This window comes from Cibotium barometz, chromosome 42 (assembly GCF_041138505.1).
Source record: "Cibotium barometz isolate CiBa-2024 chromosome 42, ASM4113850v1, whole genome shotgun sequence".
NCBI classification, from domain to species: Eukaryota; Viridiplantae; Streptophyta; class Polypodiopsida; order Cyatheales; family Cibotiaceae; genus Cibotium; species Cibotium barometz.
In genome coordinates this window covers 5,375,955-5,397,238 of record NC_141087.1, presented here as the reverse complement: position 1 = coordinate 5,397,238, position 21,284 = coordinate 5,375,955, and the positions used below count along the sequence as shown (strand labels likewise).

Sequence of the window (21,284 nt, the reverse complement as noted above, 5' to 3'; positions counted from 1 at the left end):
CTTGCGAGACTTGAGGATCTATCTGTCTATGTTCCCAATGAGCCAGTGGCTGTTGTGGATCATAGGGAACACACCCTTAGAAACACGCAAGTTTCTAAGTGGTTGGTTAGATGGAATGATTGTGTGGATGAAGACAACACTTGGGAGAATGTTGCTTCACTCCGATGCGAGTATCGAGGTTTTATCTCCCAGTCTTCCTCTCATTAGTAGGGGGGAAATTTTATGTCCGGTACTTGGACATAATGAGGTTAGTGATCAGGGAACGGCCGGCTAGCAGTGTAAATTGGTTATTGGGCTATATAGTTGGGATTGTGGCTCATTTGTGGTGAGTTTATGTATGGAACTCTACCTTGGGAGAGGGCCTCCTAAGGGATGCAGCTTGTGGTTAGTCCATTGGTTAGCCGTATTGGGGTGCATGGTTGGGACGTGCGTGCCTTGAGGGTGTGGCCCGTGGGCTTGCTAGGGTTTGTGTTGGTCTCTATCTTGGGGGTGGCTTACCATTGCGTATGGTTTGGAGCCCACGATTGGGTGGCGAGTGCTAGCTGAACCCTTCTATGCTCTTGTGGATGTTTGTGTGTACTCATTGCGTGGTGTACAATGATTGTAGTGCTTCAGACGTGGTTCTTGGGCTTTCTTTTGTGAGTTTCAGTCTTGGGTGGACACACATGTAAGGGATTTTTACTTTAGGGGGTTTCAAGGTGGAGCTCAATTCGCTCTTCTTTGAGGGGCTTCGGTGTGGGACCACCAGGGTGCCATTGTGCTTGAAGGAACTGCCACCCTTCACAATTTTCTCATCACAATAAGCATCCTGCCATGCACTAAACTTATTGTTTGAAAAATTCCTATGTTGAGAAATAAATATGGATTCAAATTGTGTGTTGTTGACGTGTGCACACAGATGCCTACCTGTGAACGGTGAGAGTTCAAACCTGGGCGTTTGTGTATCCCTTAAAAGGTTTTTTCCCTGCCTAAGAAGCTGTTGTTCGAGAGAATCACCATGAGATTCTTGTGGCCTGACGTGCATAGATCATGTACTAGTTGATACAATCATGTTCTCCATGATGCATAGATGGTTTGCCTGTGAGATTATCATCATTTCTTGGCTTGACATGCATATATCATGTACTGGTTTATTGATTATGTGCATCAATGTGAGTAAATGGTTTGCCTTTGTTGGTGCGTTCCTGTTGGATCAATGAAAATGATGTGCCCATGCTTTCATGCATGCTAGGAGATGTGCTGTTGACAATGTGCTGATGTTTCATTCGGAACAGAATGCCTGGGACAAGGTGAACTTCTTGGGAAAGGCAAGGATACACAAGGACTCGTTTCTTTCAGCTTTTCATATTGCTGGGTTGCCAGATGAATACTATTTCAATGGTACACACTCTTAATGTTTTTTCTCATTAGAATCCATACTTTGTGCTTGTGTGTAGTGAGGAAAGGTTATGAATGCAAGTATGATGTTTGTGCAGCTTGGTCTGCAGTTGATGCAGTCGAATTAGTAGACCTTTATTTTTCACTAACATGTGGTTTATCAGAGTATGCTGTTGAAAGTGGGGATGAATTTTTGGATGGTCATCTGTTAGCGGTAGCAAGAAGTTTGCCATTTTGGTCTGAGAAGGACCTTCCCTTTCTCCCAAGTGCTGAAAAAGCCTCTGTTAAAGAGGTACATGAGGAATGCTCAGCACTTCTTAAAGCATACCCCTCGACGTTGGAGTCAGATTTGGAGTTATTAGGTAAAAACTTATTCTCTCAGCCAGCAAGCTTTCTTCTTTTGTGAATAAATATGTTAGCCATTTCTAGAGTGATGTAGGAAATTTTGTTGAATGCATTCCATTATGTGGTAAGATAGCTGAAAAAGGTCTCTTTATCATGTCTATGGGCGCTTCCAGCCTGCATGAGGACCATGGTTACCTGGAATCTATCCAATTGTATGTCTGTACAGCTTGTATTAGGAGTCTCCTTAGTTCGTGGCTCAACAGTTGCAATGTTGGCGCATTGAAGGCGTACACCATCGATCACCATGATGCACAAACATACATGTTTAAGACCGATCAAGAGGTTCATGCATTCTATTATGTGATAAGATAGCTGAAATAGGTCTCTTTATCTAAGCCTTAGGGTTTGCAAGACCATGTCTATGGGTGCTGCCAGCCTGCGTAAGGATTTCCTGGAATCTATCCAATTGTATGTCTGTACAGCTTCTCTTAGGAGTCTCTTTAGTTGGTGGCTCAACAGATGCAATGCCAGTGTAATGAAGGTGTACAACATCAATCACCATCATCATGCACAGACATACATGTTAAGACCAATCAGGGGGGTTCTTAGCAAGCTCGCTGCCCAATTATACCTCAGGGGCACCCTGAGCTTTAGGCGAGATGCAAATTGTGCAACCCTGGCATCCCATGCTACAGGAGCCCTAGCTTTGTCATGGCCTGATCTGGATCCTGATTTCCATCACCTGCAAGCAAGCATACGTTGCTGTGAAGAGCAAGAATTATAGTCTCATATTCACAAATGCTAGTATAGCTCCATCATGGTAATACAATCCAATTTCTGACTCAAATGGCAAGTATCAGATTGTCTGATGATTTCACTTGATGTGGTTAGTTAGTATGTGGCAGATGGGAGTGCGTTGCGGATATATTTCCCATTATTTTGAATGCACTAGTGGACTCTGCCAGAGGAGCGGGAGTCCTTTGTGAAGTTTCAGCTTTCGATGCATCATGCCCAGACATGCCAAGCAGTGAGGCTGCTGATCATCTTCCATCTGGAGTCCTGAGGTGAGCCTCAACTTGTCTGATCCAATGTAGCACTAGCCTCCAGGTTGCTTGTGCCAACCTCCTGGTAATGTAGAACAGGGCGCCCAACTGCTGGCCCCAGTGAAGAGGCAGGCACTGTGGTGCTCCAGTGTGAACTGGTCCAGTAACGTGGGCCAAACTTGCTATGCTGCTTGACAGTCCGAAAGGTAATGCCACTGCTGTTGGGGCGGCCGCAGTGCACACGAGTCAGTCTGCTCATTGCTGCCATTCATGAGTACACCGTAAGGCCCTAAGGGTCTTAGCCAATAAAAAAGGGTGATGTTGCAGGGGCGGAAGCTATTCAAGAAGAGGTGTTTCATGGATTCAGGGAAGGTCTTAAGGGCCACTCCCACGGTATGCAAAAGGGGAGCAGCTTTTTTAAGACCTGGAGCTGGGTATCTTTTCTGTCTGGAGGCACGGATGGAGATTAGATGGTGTTACAGGCCGTGTGTGTGTGTGTGTGCTCCCCCTTACATGCAGTGTCCCTCTAAAGACTGGTTAGGCTTCTCAGTCTTGCGCCTCAGCAGAAAATTGTTTTGTTATCGATCTTCTCCTCACGTTTCTCCAGCTGGTGGTCAGTCATGAGATGGTGGTGGATACGGCAGGGCATGTGCCAATGTAGATACACCATCGCTGCTCTTACCCTTAGCCGAGGTGGTGGTTGATCAGTGGTGGTGGTTGCTACACTCATGCGTTGATCTTTACCCTTGCTTGTAACGGAATAAAAGCCACCTTAGTGGGTGAGTGTGGCTATCTGTCTCGGAGGAGAGGGAGATGCACAAGTGTAAGAAATCTTACTTATTTGTTCTTTCTTTTTTGAAATTTGCCTTTTAATCACTTTCATGCCAAGTAATTGTTTGTTTTGTGTGATATGCAGACTCCAACCCAAGAAGGAAAAGCAAACGATGGCGAGCGGCTGTTGAGTAAGACCCTCCCTCTAAGATATCCCAAGAAATAAATTGTTTAAGTTTGTTTCTTTCTTTGGTTCTTAATGCTTAGCAATGTTTATTCTGGATTATAGGCCTTGTGGGAATCATCAAGGTTTATCATTCACAAAAAAACATTTCTCCCTAAAGCCTTGCAAGAAATAAGTCCAAGGTCTTTTTTCTGTGAAGATTTATAAATGAAGTATATGCTCATGTGCTGTTTGTTTTCTGTTAGGATTGTTTGGATGGATTCAATGTTTGATTTTCCCCCTATGAAGCTTGCACGAGAGAAGAAGTCATGAAAAGTTCTTAAAAGCTAAACCATTGCAATTAGTGTGACCAGGAAATGTGTTTCAATTTGGCTGAAACCACTTTTTCTGAACAGCTGAAACCATTCCATGAAACACAGTCGAAAAAATAAAGAGGAGGAGACTCCCTCCATGGCTGGTACCTTTTGGAGTGAGGTTACATATGCAGGGGTGAGGGTAAGAGCTACACTGTGGCTTGTAGTACCAACTGAGCTCATCCTTGCTCCAGACAAAGGGTCCAGGGCTTCCATTGTGCAGAAAATATGACCTCCTTTCTGCATAGCCTTGGAGCTGTCCCCGTGCAGCGGCCACAGGGTGTGAATGAGGTTGGCCCATATGGAGCGTACAGACTCCGTGCAAAAAATAGCAGATCCCTTTATGGTTTTCTGGCAGGGAGTCTCACCAGATCTGCCAAGCTATGAAGCGGGTCATTATTCTGCACGTTTGATGGCTATCACAGCAAGCCAATCCCACGGCTTGAAAAGTAAGGAGAGTGTCTCTACTGCTAGCAAGGTTAGCTTGGGTATACATTTTGATGCGCCCTGCAAGATTAATAACCAGCGCTGTATTGTTAACTTGAGTAAATCTAAAGAGGGGTATTCTTATGATGTATGGAGTTTCGTAATGATTTCCCGGTTGACATGCTATAAACATGTCATGTTATCTTTTTTTGCAGGTATCGAATTCAGCGAAAGACCCTTATAAAAAAGATCATGAAGGCCCTGGATTTGTACCTCGAGAGATTGCTTTATTAACCCAAGCTAGCTAGTCAGAGGTTGCCTCAAAAGTGTTTCTTTCTGAATATGATATTAAGGGTATTTTCTTTGTTACCTTTTGCAAAGTAATCCTGCGACTCGTTTGTTTTTAGTGCCTCAGTGCTTGTGTTTTCTATTGTTTGTTTGCAGTTTGTTATGCTACTCCTGACCTTGCAGATTGATGAGCCACTGAAATTCACAGGAAGGAGTTTATTTTTGTTAAGTGGATGCCAGCCGTCAGTGCTTGAAAGAGTATGGTAAGAAAGGATTTCTCAACCATGTGTCGGACAGTCTTAACGACTTGTTGAGGGTTTGACTGTCCCTAGAGCCTTCAGAGTTTGGTAACAAGGGTATCTCTGTTCCCTCTGCGTTCACAGGTGGAGCTCCACTATTCACAACACTGGATAAAGTTCAAAATTGCATGTCTTGTTACCTCTGTATACCCTTCTTTCTGTTCCAACTCCCTATAGTAACAGCGGTTGAAGAGCTGGCTCGATACTTGGAGCCCAAAAGTGATCTCTGACAAAATGCAGAGTTGTGTTCTATGTGATACGATCCTGAGGTTACCTAGTATCTTTTCAAACGAAGTTAAGAAAATGGATATCTTCTGCTAAGCACATGGTGGCATGGTGATGGAATGTTGATCTCGCAATACTGATCAGCCTTTTACCACTATAGCTCCCCCTAGTTAAATCAGGTGCGTGTACAAGTGTAGTAATCAGACTTACCAGGTAAAGATAAGGAATAAGGAAACCTTGCTCCAAAACAAGCACCTCAAATATGTTTGTGACTTTTATTTACAACAGATTTAAAAGTCCAGCCAACACCATAAATTGCAAATCAAATTGTGTAAGACTAGGAGAGAGCTGGACGTTGACACCAAGAGTCCACTACTGAGCATCCTTCTCCTGAGCCTTGAGGCATAGGCTTGGGACATGCAATTTGGAAAGCAAAGACTTGCATCTTGCATGGCTACCATTATCAATGCTAAGGAGAAGATGTAAGCTGGGTCCTTGAGTGTTTTGATAGGAAGGGCTAGATCTTGACTCTGGCTCTTGGACAAGTGTAAGGGTAGAGATTAAAAGAACCAAGGTCATCTAACGTAAATGAGAGGAAGGGCTATTCTTTGACAAGAGTAAGGGTAGACTCATAGAACAAGGTCGTCTAGACATAAATGACATGTAGTACACAATCATCTTATAATTGGAGAACAGCCATTAACTAGTGTTTTGGTGTTGTACATTTTCAAAACAAACTAGAAATGCTTCTGTTTGTTTTTTTCTCGCATGTGCAGCCATGGTGAATTTATCTCCCATAAAGTACATCAAGTTTGCTATTGTAATGATCCATTGCTTCCATTTTCTTTTCAAAGCTTGTAGGGTGAGATCCTTTGCATTGTCAAGTGAAATATTCTTGCACATTTCTCACATATTCTTTGCTTCATTCATACGTGCTTGTGCGCGTTTGTGGAATTCATATTTTTTTCATAGATTTGATTGCATTTTGCACAAGTAGAACTCATCATTAGGTGCTTTCACAGCATGTTATTGGATCGTTGCATCATCCCTCTTTCTTCTACATATACATTGCATGCATGTGTACATGCAAATCTTACTAAGATCATGTATATGTCCTACTACAAGGATGAGTGACCTTGATCCTCTCACTAAGATCATGTATATGCCTTTTGGATCACTTAGTTCTGCCATTCACCAAATTGAACATGCTACCTTCGAGCATTGGAAGGGAGCCATTGGTAATTGACCCGTTGTCGACATGGATGTTGGCGCTTCTAGGCGTTGTTTTTGGCGTCCAGATAAGGTCGAAGGACGTGGATGTCCAGGCGGTCTGTAAGCCTGTTGATATGAGCATGTTGAAGTTGGCGATCGAGCAGGATATTGATTGCCTACTCGAACTTTGTGCGATCTAGTGGGTCACGCCACTGGAGGGGGTTGAGTGGTGGGTCCATCTCTTCATGTTCCTACAAGGGTGACGAGGTAATCTCTCCTTTCTCCAAGGGTGTGGGGGAAGGTCGGTCGGTCGAAGATTGCGACTTGGGTGGAGTAGTCGAGTGAGAGGTAAGGGTGGCATCGAGGAAGGGTGGGGGCCTTGTTGATGTGGAGGGTATATCCTTGAGGTCCTTGGGGAGGCCCAGATGAAGATTGAGGATGGGTGGTGGTGAAGGAGGTGTGGGTGATGAGAGGAGGGGAATATGGGGGGGTGTAGAGGATGGTGAGGGGAAGCGAGGAAGAGTTGTGGTGGAAGTGGTGGGAGGGTGCCAAGGTACGATATTGGGTACCTGGGGTTGGTGGGGGTGGCAGTTGTGAGCTTGTTCCAGGTTGGGATTGATGCGGGGGTGGAGGTTGGTGAGAAGGGGATGGGGGTGCAAGGGGATCAGTGGTGGGCTCACCGGGGTCAGCTGCGTCATCGTCGTCGTCATCATCTTTGTTGTTGTCCTTAGAGCCGCGGTTTCGGCGCTTAGAATAGAAGGCGGCGCATGCTTCTTCAGCTTCTGCGGGGAAGATGTGAGGTGGAATTATCAAATGGCATGATCCTAGTGGCGGTAGTAACGTTGGTAGAGGACCAGCAGCACATAGGGGGTGTAGGGTGGGAGCTCCTAGTGACGCAAAGATTTATAAGTCTAGTATACGCTCTCCCACCCTTGGTGTTGAAGGAGATGTAGAGCTTCAATGGTTTTGGGAAAAGGGTAAGGGTATGGGCATAGTCCATCAAGAACGACGAGGTCGAGGGTGTCATCGGTGTTGGGTGCTTGTATCTAATGAGGTTAGCCCAATTGATGAGGTTGGCGGTAGGAGGGTGGACGGGGAGGGTGAAGAGGAAGGTGGGTTCGGAGAAAGAGATTTGGGATTGAAAAAAAGAGGGTGACGAGAAGGGAGATGAAGTCGGAGGGAATTTTAGCGAGGATATAGGAAAAGGTGGTGGTAGAGATGGGGTGATCTTGATGAAGATGTCATGTTGGAGGAGGTTTAGGCGGAGGGCTCGGTGTTGGATGTCGATGATTTGGTTGGGGTTTTGCAGAGGAGTCGCAAGGCAGCTCCGTGGTGAAGTCCATCAATGCATCGACCTTGCGCTCGATCGCATTGGTACTGGCTCGGAGAGTGTGGGTTGAGGGTGAGTGACGAGGGCCCCTTTTCTCCTTTTTCCTTGTCAATACGTGTGGAAAGAGAGGTAGAGATGGTTGCCTTCTTCCTCGATGCATGCAGCTCTTTGTTTTAATTCGTGGGCTTAAATGTGAGCAAGGGCGAGGGCTTGGGTTGCGCGTTGCTCAGCCTCCTGGGTGGCTTGGAGACGTTGGTGGAGCTCGTTGACTATGTTGCAAGGGTGGTGGCAAGTGTGGCCTCGCGGTCCTCCCAAGGCTGCATGGAGTTGCTAGTTGGTGAGCGTAGCTTTGTGGATGGTTTCTTTTGTTTGTTGTTGCTGGTTGGCCTTGGTGATGAGCATTTGTTGTTGGGCTGCTGTGATCTGTTCATAGATGAGATTAGCTCTTGGGTAAGGTTGGAAAATCCTCGGGCAAAATTTGGGACTGCTCCATGGGTCGAGCGGATGCTCGTAGAGTAGGTGGCTTGGGAACAAAAATTGCTCGCGTGGGCCCATTGCAACGTGTCCCACGGTGTTTCATTGAGAGGAGGATAGGGATGACAAGCCTTTTGATTCTGATTGAAAAACTAGGTGGTGCGTCGGATATTCTCCTCTTTCTGTACTTTTCTTTGGACTCACTTTTCTTTCGACTTTTGCCTCCTGTTCCTATTTAAGTTGTGCCTCCGCCACGGCAGTAGCTTGATGTCGGGTGGCCTCCTGTTGTTCTTTGGTGTCGATGTGATGGCGTTTGGGGGGTGGAGAGGTCGGGAATCTGGGAGAGAATTGGGAATGGGTGCAACACTCTGGAGGTGAATGGGTTGGGGGAGTTCTGACCATCTAACGGCGTGGTAGATTACCTTGGTGAGAAGGGAGGAGGCCGTAACCTTGGCGCATATCGCATGTAGCTCCTTTTGGATGTACTCTGCCTAGTTGACTTGCACCCCGTGATGAACACGAGCAAGGGTGGATAGGTGGCACCTATTGAGTCTGTTTGTCCAGCAAGGCGGGTGGTGAGGAGGAATGAAAGGGCTTGGGTTGGCATAACGAGCTCTGGGTGTAAGATATTATGCCATTCCATAGAGTCCTTGGTTGTGGGCCCCTCTTATCTACCCCCTACGTGGCGCATCACATTTGCCAACCGAATGTAGGGCTGCTTCATGCGAGGGAGATGTAGTGCCTCTTGAACGAGGTCCAGGCTAAGGTGGAGTGTCTGGGGGTGGCTCTTATTTTCGATGAGTTTCCCTGTAACCTAGTTTGCATCATATGTTTCCATGAAGTAGAGGCAGTTTAGAACATCCGGCCGGGCCTCAGGGTTGAAGAGTGGGTAATCGAGCCCTATCTGCTTTAGGTGGGCCACTATGGCAGGATCGGTTATGGCCTTGTAGAGCAACTTGTGCTCAACCTTGTGGTTGTTCTTTATTAGGTTGTGGATGGTGTGGTTGCTGACTTGCCACATGAGGGGCTAACCCAGGTGGGAGAGCTGAGTAAGATGTTTCCCATACTCCTCAAAATGGGGACTGGCAAGTTGCTTCTTCTTCTAGGGTGTATGAGGTAGGACCTCATAGGAGGAGTCAAGGGCTGCCATGCTGTTGAGGATAAAAAGCTGGCATGGGAGTGTAAAAGCTCGGGAGAAAAAATTGCAAGAGTTTGGCTAGGAAACAGAGAGAACAATGAGTGAAATGAAGGTTGTGGGCCCGTTTTATAGATTTCCCAAGAAGTGAACAATCGTGGCTTCATGAGTGAATGGCCGTGGCTAAGATGAGTAAATGGCTGTGGTTAAATATCGGATAAGAGAATGATCATGGCTAAACACTTTACCAGGAAACAATCGTGGCTTGGATGAGTGAACGGTCGTGGTTAAGCAGTTGACAAGGGAACGACCGTGGCTTAGCATTTTACAAGGGAATGGTCGTGGCTTTCATGAGTGAACAAGATGGCTTCATGAGTGATTTTTTTTTGGGCATCCTGTAAACAAGTTTTGTACCCTAAGGCTATATAGCCATCACCCCATTGCGGGATTTGTACTGACTCCTTGCCCAGTTTGCAAGAGTGAGAAGGCGACTCCAATTAGGTTTTTGCAAGGTTGGTAGCTCCATTGGGAGCTTGGAGACTTCATTGGAGGGAGTAGTTGGGGAAAGGGAAATTGGAGAAGCGAAGGGTTGAGTGGGGATGCACTGAGGGAGTCAGATAATAAGGATCGGTGGAGTAAGCCGTGGTTGAAGGTACATCACTATTGGAGATAGTGGATGGGGGTTGTATCGTCACGGCTTCCTCTTGAATCTCTGCTTTCTCTTTGTCCCACATGGTAGTAGTGGTGGGGACAATGGAGGCTTTTTTGGGCCACCATTAGAATTTTTGGGGTTTCGGGATCATGGGAGTAGGAACGGTGCACCTCGATTGTCGTGGTACCCAGATGTGCCGATTGCCTTCATAGAAGTGTTGAGCTTGTAGGAGAGGTTTAGGGATCCACCTGTGGTACGTGGTCGCGGTGTGAGGGCGATATTGCATTGAAGGTCTTCACCGGGGTTCTCCTACATCCTGTGGGCTTGGGGCCCTCTTATGGAAGGGCGACGCGAGGTACGAGTGATTGTTTTTGCTAGGGTGTGAATGGGGAAAGTGGATTGTTGGGGAATCCACAAAGTTGTAGCACCCTCGTAATAGCCTTGGGTTGCAAGGAGCTTTGGGGCACCTAGGAGTGAGGTTTGTTGGGTTCGGTGCAGCGGGACCAAATGTTTACCTGTGGTTTGTTAGGTATGTTAGTGTGGTTGGTAGTGTTGGTGACTTTTTTGATGTGGGCTTAAGATGCTACAAAGATTGGTGTAGATGAGGTTTGGTGGGGCAATATGGTATTCGGTGGGGGGAGCAACTTGGGGATAGTTTTATGTGGATTAGAGGACGGGGGATCAGGTTTAATGGAAGATAGTGGCCGACTTGGGATGGGTGATTGGGTGGTAAGGGCTCGTCGTCTGTCCATTAGAACTGTAACTTTCCTTGGGGCGAGTTGCAGGGTTACTGTCCTTACATCCCAATCGATGTGACATTGGTTGTGTCCCATCTATCCACGTAGAAGAATCTCTTCTTGCATTGTTCTTGCTGCAGGCATAACATAAAACTTTTCCTTAAAGGGGTTATTTCTAATGTGAAATAGAATTGTGAAGCAACAGTGACTGTGATCAGGGTGTTCATTGGTGTTCACCTTCCGAGGGAGTACCATGTGTCATAGAACATCAGATTATGATTAGCTCCTATGTCGGCAAGGGATAATTTTTGTGTGAAGCTCGTCAGGGTGGTCATGCCTAACCACAGCCGTGCAGGTTTCACTTCCCAGTCCTCTTCATCAAGGTCCACTACTTGGGCCATGTTTACTACTATGTGTTTATCCCTTTGTTTCGCTTGTCATTGTTTGGTCTCGCATTGTGTGGTTTGTTTCATTTCCTCGTGCTTTTTTTTGTTACTTTTTGAGGTGAATGGTTGTTAATGTATTGTGAGTCAGTGGGCCGTAGTAGCGTTTAAGTTTGCTACCGTTAAAATAACCTGCCATCTCGACACCAGCGAGGGTTTCTATGCGCATTGTGTCCTGTGGGGTTATTTTCGTGACTAAGAAAGGTCCCAATCCTTTGTATTTGAGTTTCTTTTTGTGATTCTTCATGCTGTAGAGGAGGACCATATCTCCCTCACCTATTTCCTTATTCTTAAGTTAGTTATCGAACCATTGTTTACGCCTTGGCTTTTCAACAATCATGTCGCCGTACATGGCTCCATAAGTCGGCAGCTCAAGAGATTGCATGTGAGTTCTTTCCGTACCGCTACTCTTAAGCTGGGAACTGAAACTTCCATAGGCATGACATCATCAGTGCCGTAGGTTAAACTGAAGGGTGTTGCATTTGTGGTGACTTTGTGCACTGTGTGATCTGCGTAGAATGTGGCTAGCAACTTTAGTTCCTAATTGTTTCGGCTGGGCCTTTAGTGTCTTGGTTAGGATAGCACATATAGTTTTATTCATACTTTCGGCTTGGCCATTGGCTTGGAGGTAGTAGGTGGAGGATTTTTTGTGAGTGACTAGGAATTCTCATAACATGAATTGTATCACTTCATTAATGAAGTGTGTGTCATTTTCACTCACTAGCTCAAGCGAGCATTGAAAACGAGTGATTATATACTCGTAAAGGAATTTTGCAATGGATCTTGCATCGGCTTTGGGATTGGTGGCTCTAGCTTTGACCCATTTTGTACAATAGTCCATTTGGCCGCTATGATATATGGCACTTGTGTGGCGAGCCACTGGACTAATGGGTCCTACAAAGTCAATGCCTCCCTTCTCAAATGGTTGTTAAGGACACGAATGGGTTCAGGGACATTTTGTCCTTAGTTTGGGAATTTTCGCTCGTTGGCATTTATCACATCATTTGATACATTCCCTAGCGTCTCCAAATAAGGTGGGCCACCACAATCTTGGTAGGAGGGTTTTTTGAGCACAGTAATGTCTTGCGAAGTGTCCGTCCGCTCTTTCGTTGCGGGCTTGCTCTAGAAGGAAGGCATGTTCGTCTTCTCGGACACTAGGTAGGCCATTGGCAAGGAAGTGCAATTTCCTCTCCCCATTCAAGAATTAAGCATAGCTGGAACAAGGCGGCATCAAGATGGGAGGGCTTGCCAAGGCTTTCTTTTTACACTCCTCTGTCCATTCAAAGATTATTAGGAGTCCATAGAGGAGACAAGCAATGTCGGCGTACATGAAGATGAAACGTCGATAATACACGACGTCTCATGAAGCGCTGGACTCCTTTGAAATTGGTTGGGAGTGGCAGCTCAAGAATGAAATGCACCTTGCTATCGTTCGTGGAGTTTCCATGTTTTGAGACAATGTGTCCTAAGATTACTCTGTGTCGGACCCAAAATTGGCACTTGAGAGAGATTCGGCAGAGTCGACATCTCTCTAGCACTTTTCATAAACACTCAAAATGTGCTTTCCACGTAGAGTTGACACAGAGATCATCCATGAAGACTAAAAGCAATTTTCAAAGATATTCCTTATAGGCTGTGCACATTAGGCATTGGAAGGTACTTGGGGCATTGATTAGCCCAAATGGCATGAGTTGGTATGCATACGTGCTCAAAGTAATCTTGGAATTCCATGAGAAGAGTGACCAGGTCTTTTTCTTCATCTACGGAGAGGTCTTCCCCTATGTAGATGGGTCTTGGATCTTCGCTTGGGTTTGCCAGGTTAATTTCTCTAACTTTGGCAATACCATCATAGGATGTTCTTGGCTCCTAATCGTTGGATTCTTTGGGTTGTGTCACATTGTATAAAACGATTAGCAATCTCGAAAGCCCTAAAGTGTTTGGGGACTTGTTTTGTCTCCTTAGCTTTAGCGCTTTCTTCTTCTATCAAATTTTTTGCCTCTTTTTTCGCGAGCACTAAGTTTTTGTTTCGTGCTTTGCGTGCGGAGCGGAAAAGCTTTTGGGATTTAGGTTGAGAATTAGCATGGTCCTTTAGTTTAGAGGTGACAGTATTGTCCAGAATGGGAACATTGGCAAGCTCCTTTTGCCAAACTTGGTAGAAGTAAGCATGTGTGTCAACATGTCCAACATATATCAACCAATGTTCTTCTGACTTAATCAGGAAGACATATGCATCCTTTCCAAGAAAACCATTGGGTCTACATGTTTTGCGCAAATGGTCTCTCTATAATGATTCTTCGTCACCACCACTCTCAGTTTCATAGCTTGTGGCATCAGGCATGCAGGCGACACTTAGCATGTAGAGAGATGGGATCTCTTGCCCATTGGTCGTAGCAAATTTGGTACCCATGCGTCTTGGAATTATGTCCAAGGTAGCAAGGATATACATCCAATTCTCAGAGTCTTCCGGCTCTAGAAGAGATGCAAATTCTTCATTCTCCTGATCCTCATCGAACGTCTTATGACATGTTTGGCATAGGTGGATTGTAGTGGATCGCGTCATTGTTACTAAATCTTCTACTAAAGGTCGGCCACTCATAGGATGGACTTTCTTTCGGATGTGAATATGATCCGTGTCCCAATTGTGGATCATTTTAGTTTCTCTCATGAAGGGACGACCTAGGATGCAATCGTAGGAAACAAGCTATTGGCCAAAGCTCATCACCACCATGAAGGTGGGTCGGAAGTTGGTTCCAAGGATCTTTATCTTTGCAGTAGTAAGTTTGACAAGTAAAGATGTGGCATCCATGGCAGGTGCTCCCTATTTCTCCCAGCATTGTTTGGTAACAATGCTCACTCCCGCTCCTCCATCCAGGATCGCAGTGACTTGAAGGCCATCGAAGGTGATGGGCAGTGTTGTGTTGAGTTCATCTCTTTCAAAGTATTGCCCTAGTTCGTTGACTCAAATAGTGGGGATGTCGGTGAATCCTTGTGGTTCTATGAATCTATCCTCACCACTCTCGTTAAAGCTTGGTAATTTTGTGGGCTCTTGCATTCCTGCTCCTAGGCGTCCTTCCATCCAATCCTTCCATATACTCGGGTTGCCTTGGAGCAAGGTGCCAATGGGGATTTGGATTTGAGAGAAGAGGAAGGAGGAGATACCTCCAATGTCTCTAGGAACAGATACAGTTTCCTAAGTTGGATCACCCTTGCCTGTGTTTAGGCTCTTGTGGGTATAGGGTACCGGAACCTGGACTTCCGTGTTCGTTCTTTTTGGGTGATCATCTCTTAAGTTTTTGAGATACACCGCAACCGGGTTTCCCTGATGAGGAATATCCATAGCTGTTGGTTATGTCATTCAAGGGGGTCTTTCAGAGGGTGCTTGGTCATCGAGACTCTTGTTATATTCTTGGGTTTCCTCAGTTGGTCTTGTGTCGAGGATAGGAGGACATTCTTCAAGGTACACTGTTTGAGGTTCCTCCTCCAATTAAGCTTGACAGTCCCTGACTAGCTCATGAGCATCCTTCAGCCTTTCTTTTTCTTCGATGGAGTTTGGATATTCGATGAGCTTCCGATGCAGTTGGTAAGGGTCTATTTGTCCTCTGACGAAAGGGGATGAAGGTAGCATCTTTTCCTCATCAGATGAGGAGGTCGACGCATTGGTGGTTGTCCCATCATCGGACCCACTCTTTATGACCACTCGGCTATCCCCTTTACCTATCTTCTTAGCCTTTTTCTTTTGTGAGTGCCTTGTTGCACGCGCTTGTTCCAAGACTTCCTTACATGATAAAATCCGTGTGTGTTTTGGGTGTCCTTGACTTTGCGAGATTGATGCCTCAGCTGTAGCAATGTGAGTTACTGCCCTTCTTCTCCTTTTCATTCTAGTAATTGCATTAAGAGGGTTCGTATGGATGAAGCCGTCTCATACACTTAGCAAGTTAATGTTGGTGCTAGGATTAGTCTCATGTGCTTTCCCCATTGTGCTTGTTGGACAATCCTTGTAAACATGTTCTTTTCCGCACCATGTGCATAAGGGAGTTAAGGTGGAGGTACTCACAGGAGTACTAGCCATCCGTTTTTTGATCGAACACGCAACTACTCGGTGAGGTCCTGCATAGTGATAACATTGCATTGGTGGTTGTGTGGCCATGTTATTCAAGTCCTATCCCCCCGCGGGGTTGGGGCTGCTAGGTACAACCGGTCTCCCTCCATCATTTAATGACTTAGGATTTGGGAGGGTGGAATATTTGATTCGAAGGGCTCAAACGTGGTACCTTCAGTGGCTTCCCCCTCATCACCCTCTTTGAAGATGTCTCTCAGGTTAACTGACAAACGAGGGTGATTCGAGGTAGTGAGGGCTGTGGTGGTACTATAGGGGGTGGTAAGGGCACTTCCGGTACCCTAAGAATGCCTCTCTGAGTGACTTCATGGACGAGTTGAGGTGCATTATGCAATGCTGGTGCTAGCAAAGCCAACGGTTGTCTAGGGTTTACAGGCAAGGCTTGGGATAGAGCTCGTGCTTGAGTAGCTCTTTGGTGTGGCAGCAATTGGTGGTCTCATGATTGCCCCACCTTTGGCAGTAAGCACAGTAGAGAGTGGGTCGAGGTCTCAAATGTGGATTCTCAAGGCTAGTATGGCTAGCTCAACAAATCCGGCACCATACTAACTCCCTCTTTGGGTGAAGATGGGGTTGCCCCCGACTAATGTCGAGCTTGTCCTGTTCTCCAATGTTGGGTCATTTGCTGCATCTGGGCTACTGCCATCTGTTCCACCTATTGTCCTGATGAAGAGGACTCTTTAACTTTGCCTTCCCCTTCGGATCTTGTGTCGGTAGTTTTGAAGGATGCCTCGGATGTGCCCCCATGCAGTTTTCAGGAACGAGTTTCCTTGAAATTATCCTCAAAGTCCATAGCACTCCTGCAGCACTACTCAAAAGAGGTGTGGGCTAGAGCGTATAAGAAGTTGTGCAAGGGTACATCTTCAAGGCCCTCAAGGAACCTCCCAATCAACCTTTCATTTGAGAACTCGGCTCTATTGTTTTACAGCCAGTTGATATAGTCTCGGATGGATTCTCCATCCTCTTGTTTTACGTTGTGCAATTGTTCGATTGGGCTCCATCAGGTTCCTTGCAATGAGTATCCCACTTTGAAAGCCTCTTTCAAGGCTTCAAAGGTGTCTTTATCCTCTACCTTCAGTGATCAAAACCAGTGCCCAACTTTTCCATCTAGGGTGAGGCCAAAGGCACTCACCTTAACATGGTCATCCACATGGCCAAATGCCTCAAAAATCTAATTGGACATTTCCAGGTGCGGTATGAGATCTCCAGTTCCATCAAACTTAGTGATCAATTTAGGGATGTGGGTTGGTTTATGTCTTTATTTTCTAAGCCCTTGTGCCGGCTGAGCCGGTGTTCGTGGTGTTATTCTTGCAGCTAGCCCCTCCCTGTTTCTATGGCTATCCTCAACATTTTCAGAGTCAATCCTTCCATGGCTGGGGCAGAGAGGGTTGGGATAAGATAGGCGGGGGAGCTGGGTCGGGCGGATAGTATACCATTGGTGGTCCTTGCCTCAATGGTGGAACAGTTTGAACTTCATAGTGTCCCATGTGATATTCGGGATACATTCTGCGAGGTGGGTATTGGACTAAAAAAGGGGTCCTTTCAGAAGAGCCATGCCATCACTTTTCTAGAAAAAAGAAAGCTGTGGTGAATCTTATGTATCTTACGTCAAAACCTTAACACGTGACTTACCATTAGAAAGCCCTTGAAAAGTAGGTTCGAAATCTACCACACCTCCGACAAATTTAGAGTTGATATGCTCAAGTTATGGATTCCCCATTGAAATCTATGGTTTAGCGGGGAAGGCATAACTTGAGCATATCAACTCCAAATTTATCCATGGCAGTAGATTTAGCGTCTACTTTTCAAGGAGTGTGTTTTTTGGGGGAGGGTGGTGGAGGGAGATTTTGCAACCCTTGTCTCTTAAAGATGTGAAAATTCTCTCTCCAGTCCCTCCTTTCCTACTCCCACTACTTCCACCACCCCCTCTCATCCCAGCCTACTTTCTCCCCTCCAGCCTAGCTTGGCTCCTCTCTCTCTCCCCTTGTCCCACCCTCTTCCCTCTCTCTCTCTCACACACACACACTTCCTCCCTCTCCCACCCTCTTCTCTCTCTAATCCCTTTCCCTCTCCCACACTCTTTTCTCTCTCTCTCTCTCTCTCTCTCTCTCTCTCTCTCTCTCTCTCTCTCTCTCTCTCTCTCAACCCGCATTCGTGCTCGAGGTATTTTGTAGAGTGCGATTTTGAGGGAGTTAACGGAAGCGCAAGGGCTAGATCGCTTATCCCAATTAGCGCATGCGAAAAGTGGCTAAAGCCCAGTCTTTTCTTAGAAGCTCTCAACAAGGGAATAAACGAGGGGAGGACCAAAGTAACACTTGGCAAGGAACTTTTTTTTTTTTGGGGTCTTCACCTTGGAGTCTTTAAAAAAAAGAGTGTTACATTTGGAATTTAAGCCATCAACGTGCATAACGTCGATACAAAGTAGGTCCGACCACCAACACACAGGACAGAAAGCATGCCGTCAATATTCGGTACTGCATAACGTTGATACTTAGTGCATGTGATATGAAGCTTTTGTACTAGTGTCTTTTTTTTAAAGGGAAAAAATACAAACAAAATAGAAAATCCAAAAAAAGAAGATATGGATAATGAGGGAAATCAATACCAAAATCAAGGGCAAGAGCCTAATGCATCTTTGGAGATTGTAATTAATTTCATGAATATGTTAGAAGATACTTTATCTCGCTTTTGATGCGAGAGATGCATACTTTACTATTGGCTAAGGCTAGTCTAGAGATTATTTCATATGATATAAACCAACAAGGGCTAAGTGAACCCGATATTGTTCTAGGTGGACCATCCAGTAGTAGCAGAATGAAATGGCAACTTAAAGACCTTAAGCCTCCCAAATACTCAAGGTGCGTTAATGACTTGTACGGATTTGATTGTCGTGAAGGGCACAGCCGCTCCAAACTCACACGCTAATGAGTCCTAGTTTGGATTAACATTTGGGAAATTATCACCATAGCATATGTTGCAAATGATTCAATAATAAATGATGTCCATAGAGCAAGGAAGGCGTGGTAGCACCACTCACCCATAGGGGTTAGTGGTAGCACCACTCACCCATAGGGGTTGTTACATGAGCAGAGGGCTAGCCAAGGAACCTGAGAATGGGGATGGATGATATCATCATCAAATGCAAGACCTTCTTCTTTGCAGGGCATGAAACTTCATCAACACTGCTAACATAGACATTTCTATTGCTAACATAGACATTTCTATTGCTTGCAACTAGTTTGGAATACAAGAAGTGCAGAAGGAAGAAGGTATAAGCTATGTATGAGATGAAAGATATGCTAGCATCAGAGTCAGTAAACCATCCAAAAATTGTAAGTATAGTTGGTCACATGTACATACATACATGTGCACATTTGGTTTAAAAATATCATTTGTTTGCAGGTGGGCATGATGTTTAATGAAGCACTCTGACTATACTCGCCAGCTATGGGTTTGTTTAGGACAACAACCATTGACATGAAGCTTGGCAAGATGGTGATTCCTGCATGGATAGAGCTAGTGGTGCCAATCATTTCTTGGCACCATGATCCATGCCTATGAGCCCCCACTTACCAAAAATGTTTGCTTTTGATAGCCTTGTTAGGTAAGGAATGGGGTTGAAGTCCCCAAAAGTAAGAGCCATCTATTTCCACTTGCTACCTTATTTGTGTAATGAAAATACATCATGCATGCTTTGTTGCTATTTAATGTATCAGTATATTCATATTTTGCCAAAATCGGGGAGGCAAATGAGGATGTTGGGTGCAAAAAAAAAACTATGAAAAAACTTATCTCGTGAGTGTGAAAACTCTACTTCTATGTGGATGAAGGTCTTGGGGATGAATCCTACCAACTCATCAGTTGAAGTGGTGATGGTGTAGGCTATCTCGAAGGTGATGATGAAGGTGGATTTACCGGCACAGTCTCACCCAGCTATATAATGTTCCCTTGGTCTAGAGGAACCCCACTAGCTCTCATCACTTAAAGTGGTGTTGGTGCAAGCTATCTCAAAGGTGAGGTAATTTGTGAAGGTCATGTGATAAAGATGGATTTACCAACACTAGTCTCACCCAACTACAAAATGTTCACTTGGTCTCAAGGTTGTGAAAGGTCCCTAGGAGATATGAAGCTGCGGTGATAGGCCTAGCGAGATAACCTCCTTGCATTGTGTGCTTGCACATTCACTTCATGGATCATCAAGGCATCGTTAGAGACCAGACATGAAGCTAGGGTGATAGGCTCGAAGAGAGAACCTCCTTTCTCTTTTGCTAGAATCTCTAGCTAGTTTTTGTAACTCACGGTGCCTGGGGAACTAGGGCCTTTGACACACTTGTTGATACCATCAATGCATATTTAAACATTTAAACATGGCCACAACCTTAACACATATCCATCATCATTGTGAATAAAACATAAAAATTGGACAAAACATCCACAAATGCTAAAAATGGAGCTTGCACATGTGGCACCGCATAGAGGCCGGAATGGGCCGACCTCCCCCCTCCTCCCCCCCCCTCTGTAGAAAATATCATGTACAAGATTTGAGGGCCTTACTCTCCCCACGCGAGATGCCAGATTATCCATATACAAATGCCATAACACAACCCAACACGAGGCAACCAAGCCAGAACATAGGCTGTAGAAATGCGGAGCCAATAATATAATCCATATACCTCCGTGTCGGTACTAATTCTTTCCCAAACACCATGGGTCTTCATGCAGTAGAGCAAGTACAACAAGTACAACTCTCCATTTAGTTGGTATAAGTATAATGGCTAGTACAATAGGTATAATGGCAAGTATAGCAAGTGCAGTGGCTAGTACAACTGGTACAGTGGTTAGTGTACAGTCGATGTACAAAAGGTATAAATTCTGGTACAGTAGGTGCAACAAGTACAAGGACTCGTACAAGTAGTATAGTGGCTAGAAATCATAATAAATTGATTAAATAACCTTGCCTTAAGTATTTCTTCGTGATGGAAGCCTCCAAAATAGTCCCCAACAACCAGTATTCTTCATGGGAAGCCTTCAAGAGAGAGAGAAAGAGAGTAGCCATCATTAGGGCAGCCTGTAAACGATGGTAGAGGCTAGTGTGTAGCAAGAGAGCCTCTATTAATGAAGAGAAAGGGCTCCAATTTATAGATTTGGGCCTCCCATGAGCTGAAAATGGAAAGAGAAGGCTATGATGACAAGTGGAGAGCCACACAAAAGAATAAGTGACAAGTGTGAGGCCACTTGTCTCACTTTGGTCCACTTTCTTGCCACATGTCCCAATCTAAGAGATAGGTCCTTCCATAAACTTTCTCTCTCAAAATATCCCAACTGGTAGACATTCTGTCATAGGCACTTTGCCAACTCTTGGTATCTGCTCAATTCCAGATGTAATGATGCAAACAGAATTTCCATCAGAGGGGCCAAAAATAACAACTCTTCTAAATTTTAGGAGTGCGGTCCTTTGTATTCAAGGATAATCCCTCATTCCCAAAGCTTGTACTTTTCAAATATTTATATGTCATGGAGTCCACCAGACCCCTTTCATATTGGGAAATGTCTAGGCTGGTGTCAGTTTTCCTACACATGAAAATGAGTAACAATCTCTCTAGATCACCTACATCTTGGCCTTTCCCATATGTGCTTCCCATGAAAGTGCCAGTAGTTCTTTCTTCATAGTTTAAGGTGTCTCTTTTTGCATGACTCATATAAGTTGAACAAATAGGATCAATTTTAGGGATACGCAAGGAAACTCTCTGGATCAACGTGCTTACTAAATATAGATGTAGAGGATCCTTCTATTGATGTGATGATGTTGCTTGTAGAGATAGGAGTAGACCCCCTCACTTCTCCATTCAGTGTGATCAACTTCAACTTTTCCTCAT

The 21,284-nt window shown here is 45.2% G+C and overlaps 1 protein-coding gene across 9 annotated transcripts in view; it reads left to right on the top strand.

Annotated features, from left to right (window-relative positions):
- PTAC14 (plastid transcriptionally active 14) overlaps window positions 1-6,075 on the top strand; it is a 107,107-nt gene extending 101,032 nt beyond the window's left edge. For 4 of the 9 annotated variants that reach the window (XR_015263062.1, XR_015263065.1, XR_015263064.1 and 1 more), the window contains 6 exons: window positions 1,275-1,380; window positions 1,542-1,739; window positions 3,682-3,727; window positions 4,715-4,853; window positions 4,944-5,050; window positions 5,171-6,075. Coding sequence is in view for 1 of the 9 variants with exons in the window: in XM_086780631.1 (XP_086636757.1) it covers window positions 1,275-1,380; window positions 1,542-1,739; window positions 3,682-3,727; window positions 4,715-4,793 (429 nt within the window). In the remaining 8 variants the exon portion in view is untranslated. Of the gene's footprint in view, window positions 1-1,274; window positions 1,381-1,541; window positions 1,740-3,681; window positions 3,728-4,714; window positions 4,854-4,943 lie in introns of all 9 variants that reach the window. The other 5 variants (XR_015263058.1, XR_015263060.1, XR_015263061.1 and 2 more) reach the window with 5 other exon arrangements.
- Window positions 6,076-21,284: the final 15,209 nt, after the last annotated feature.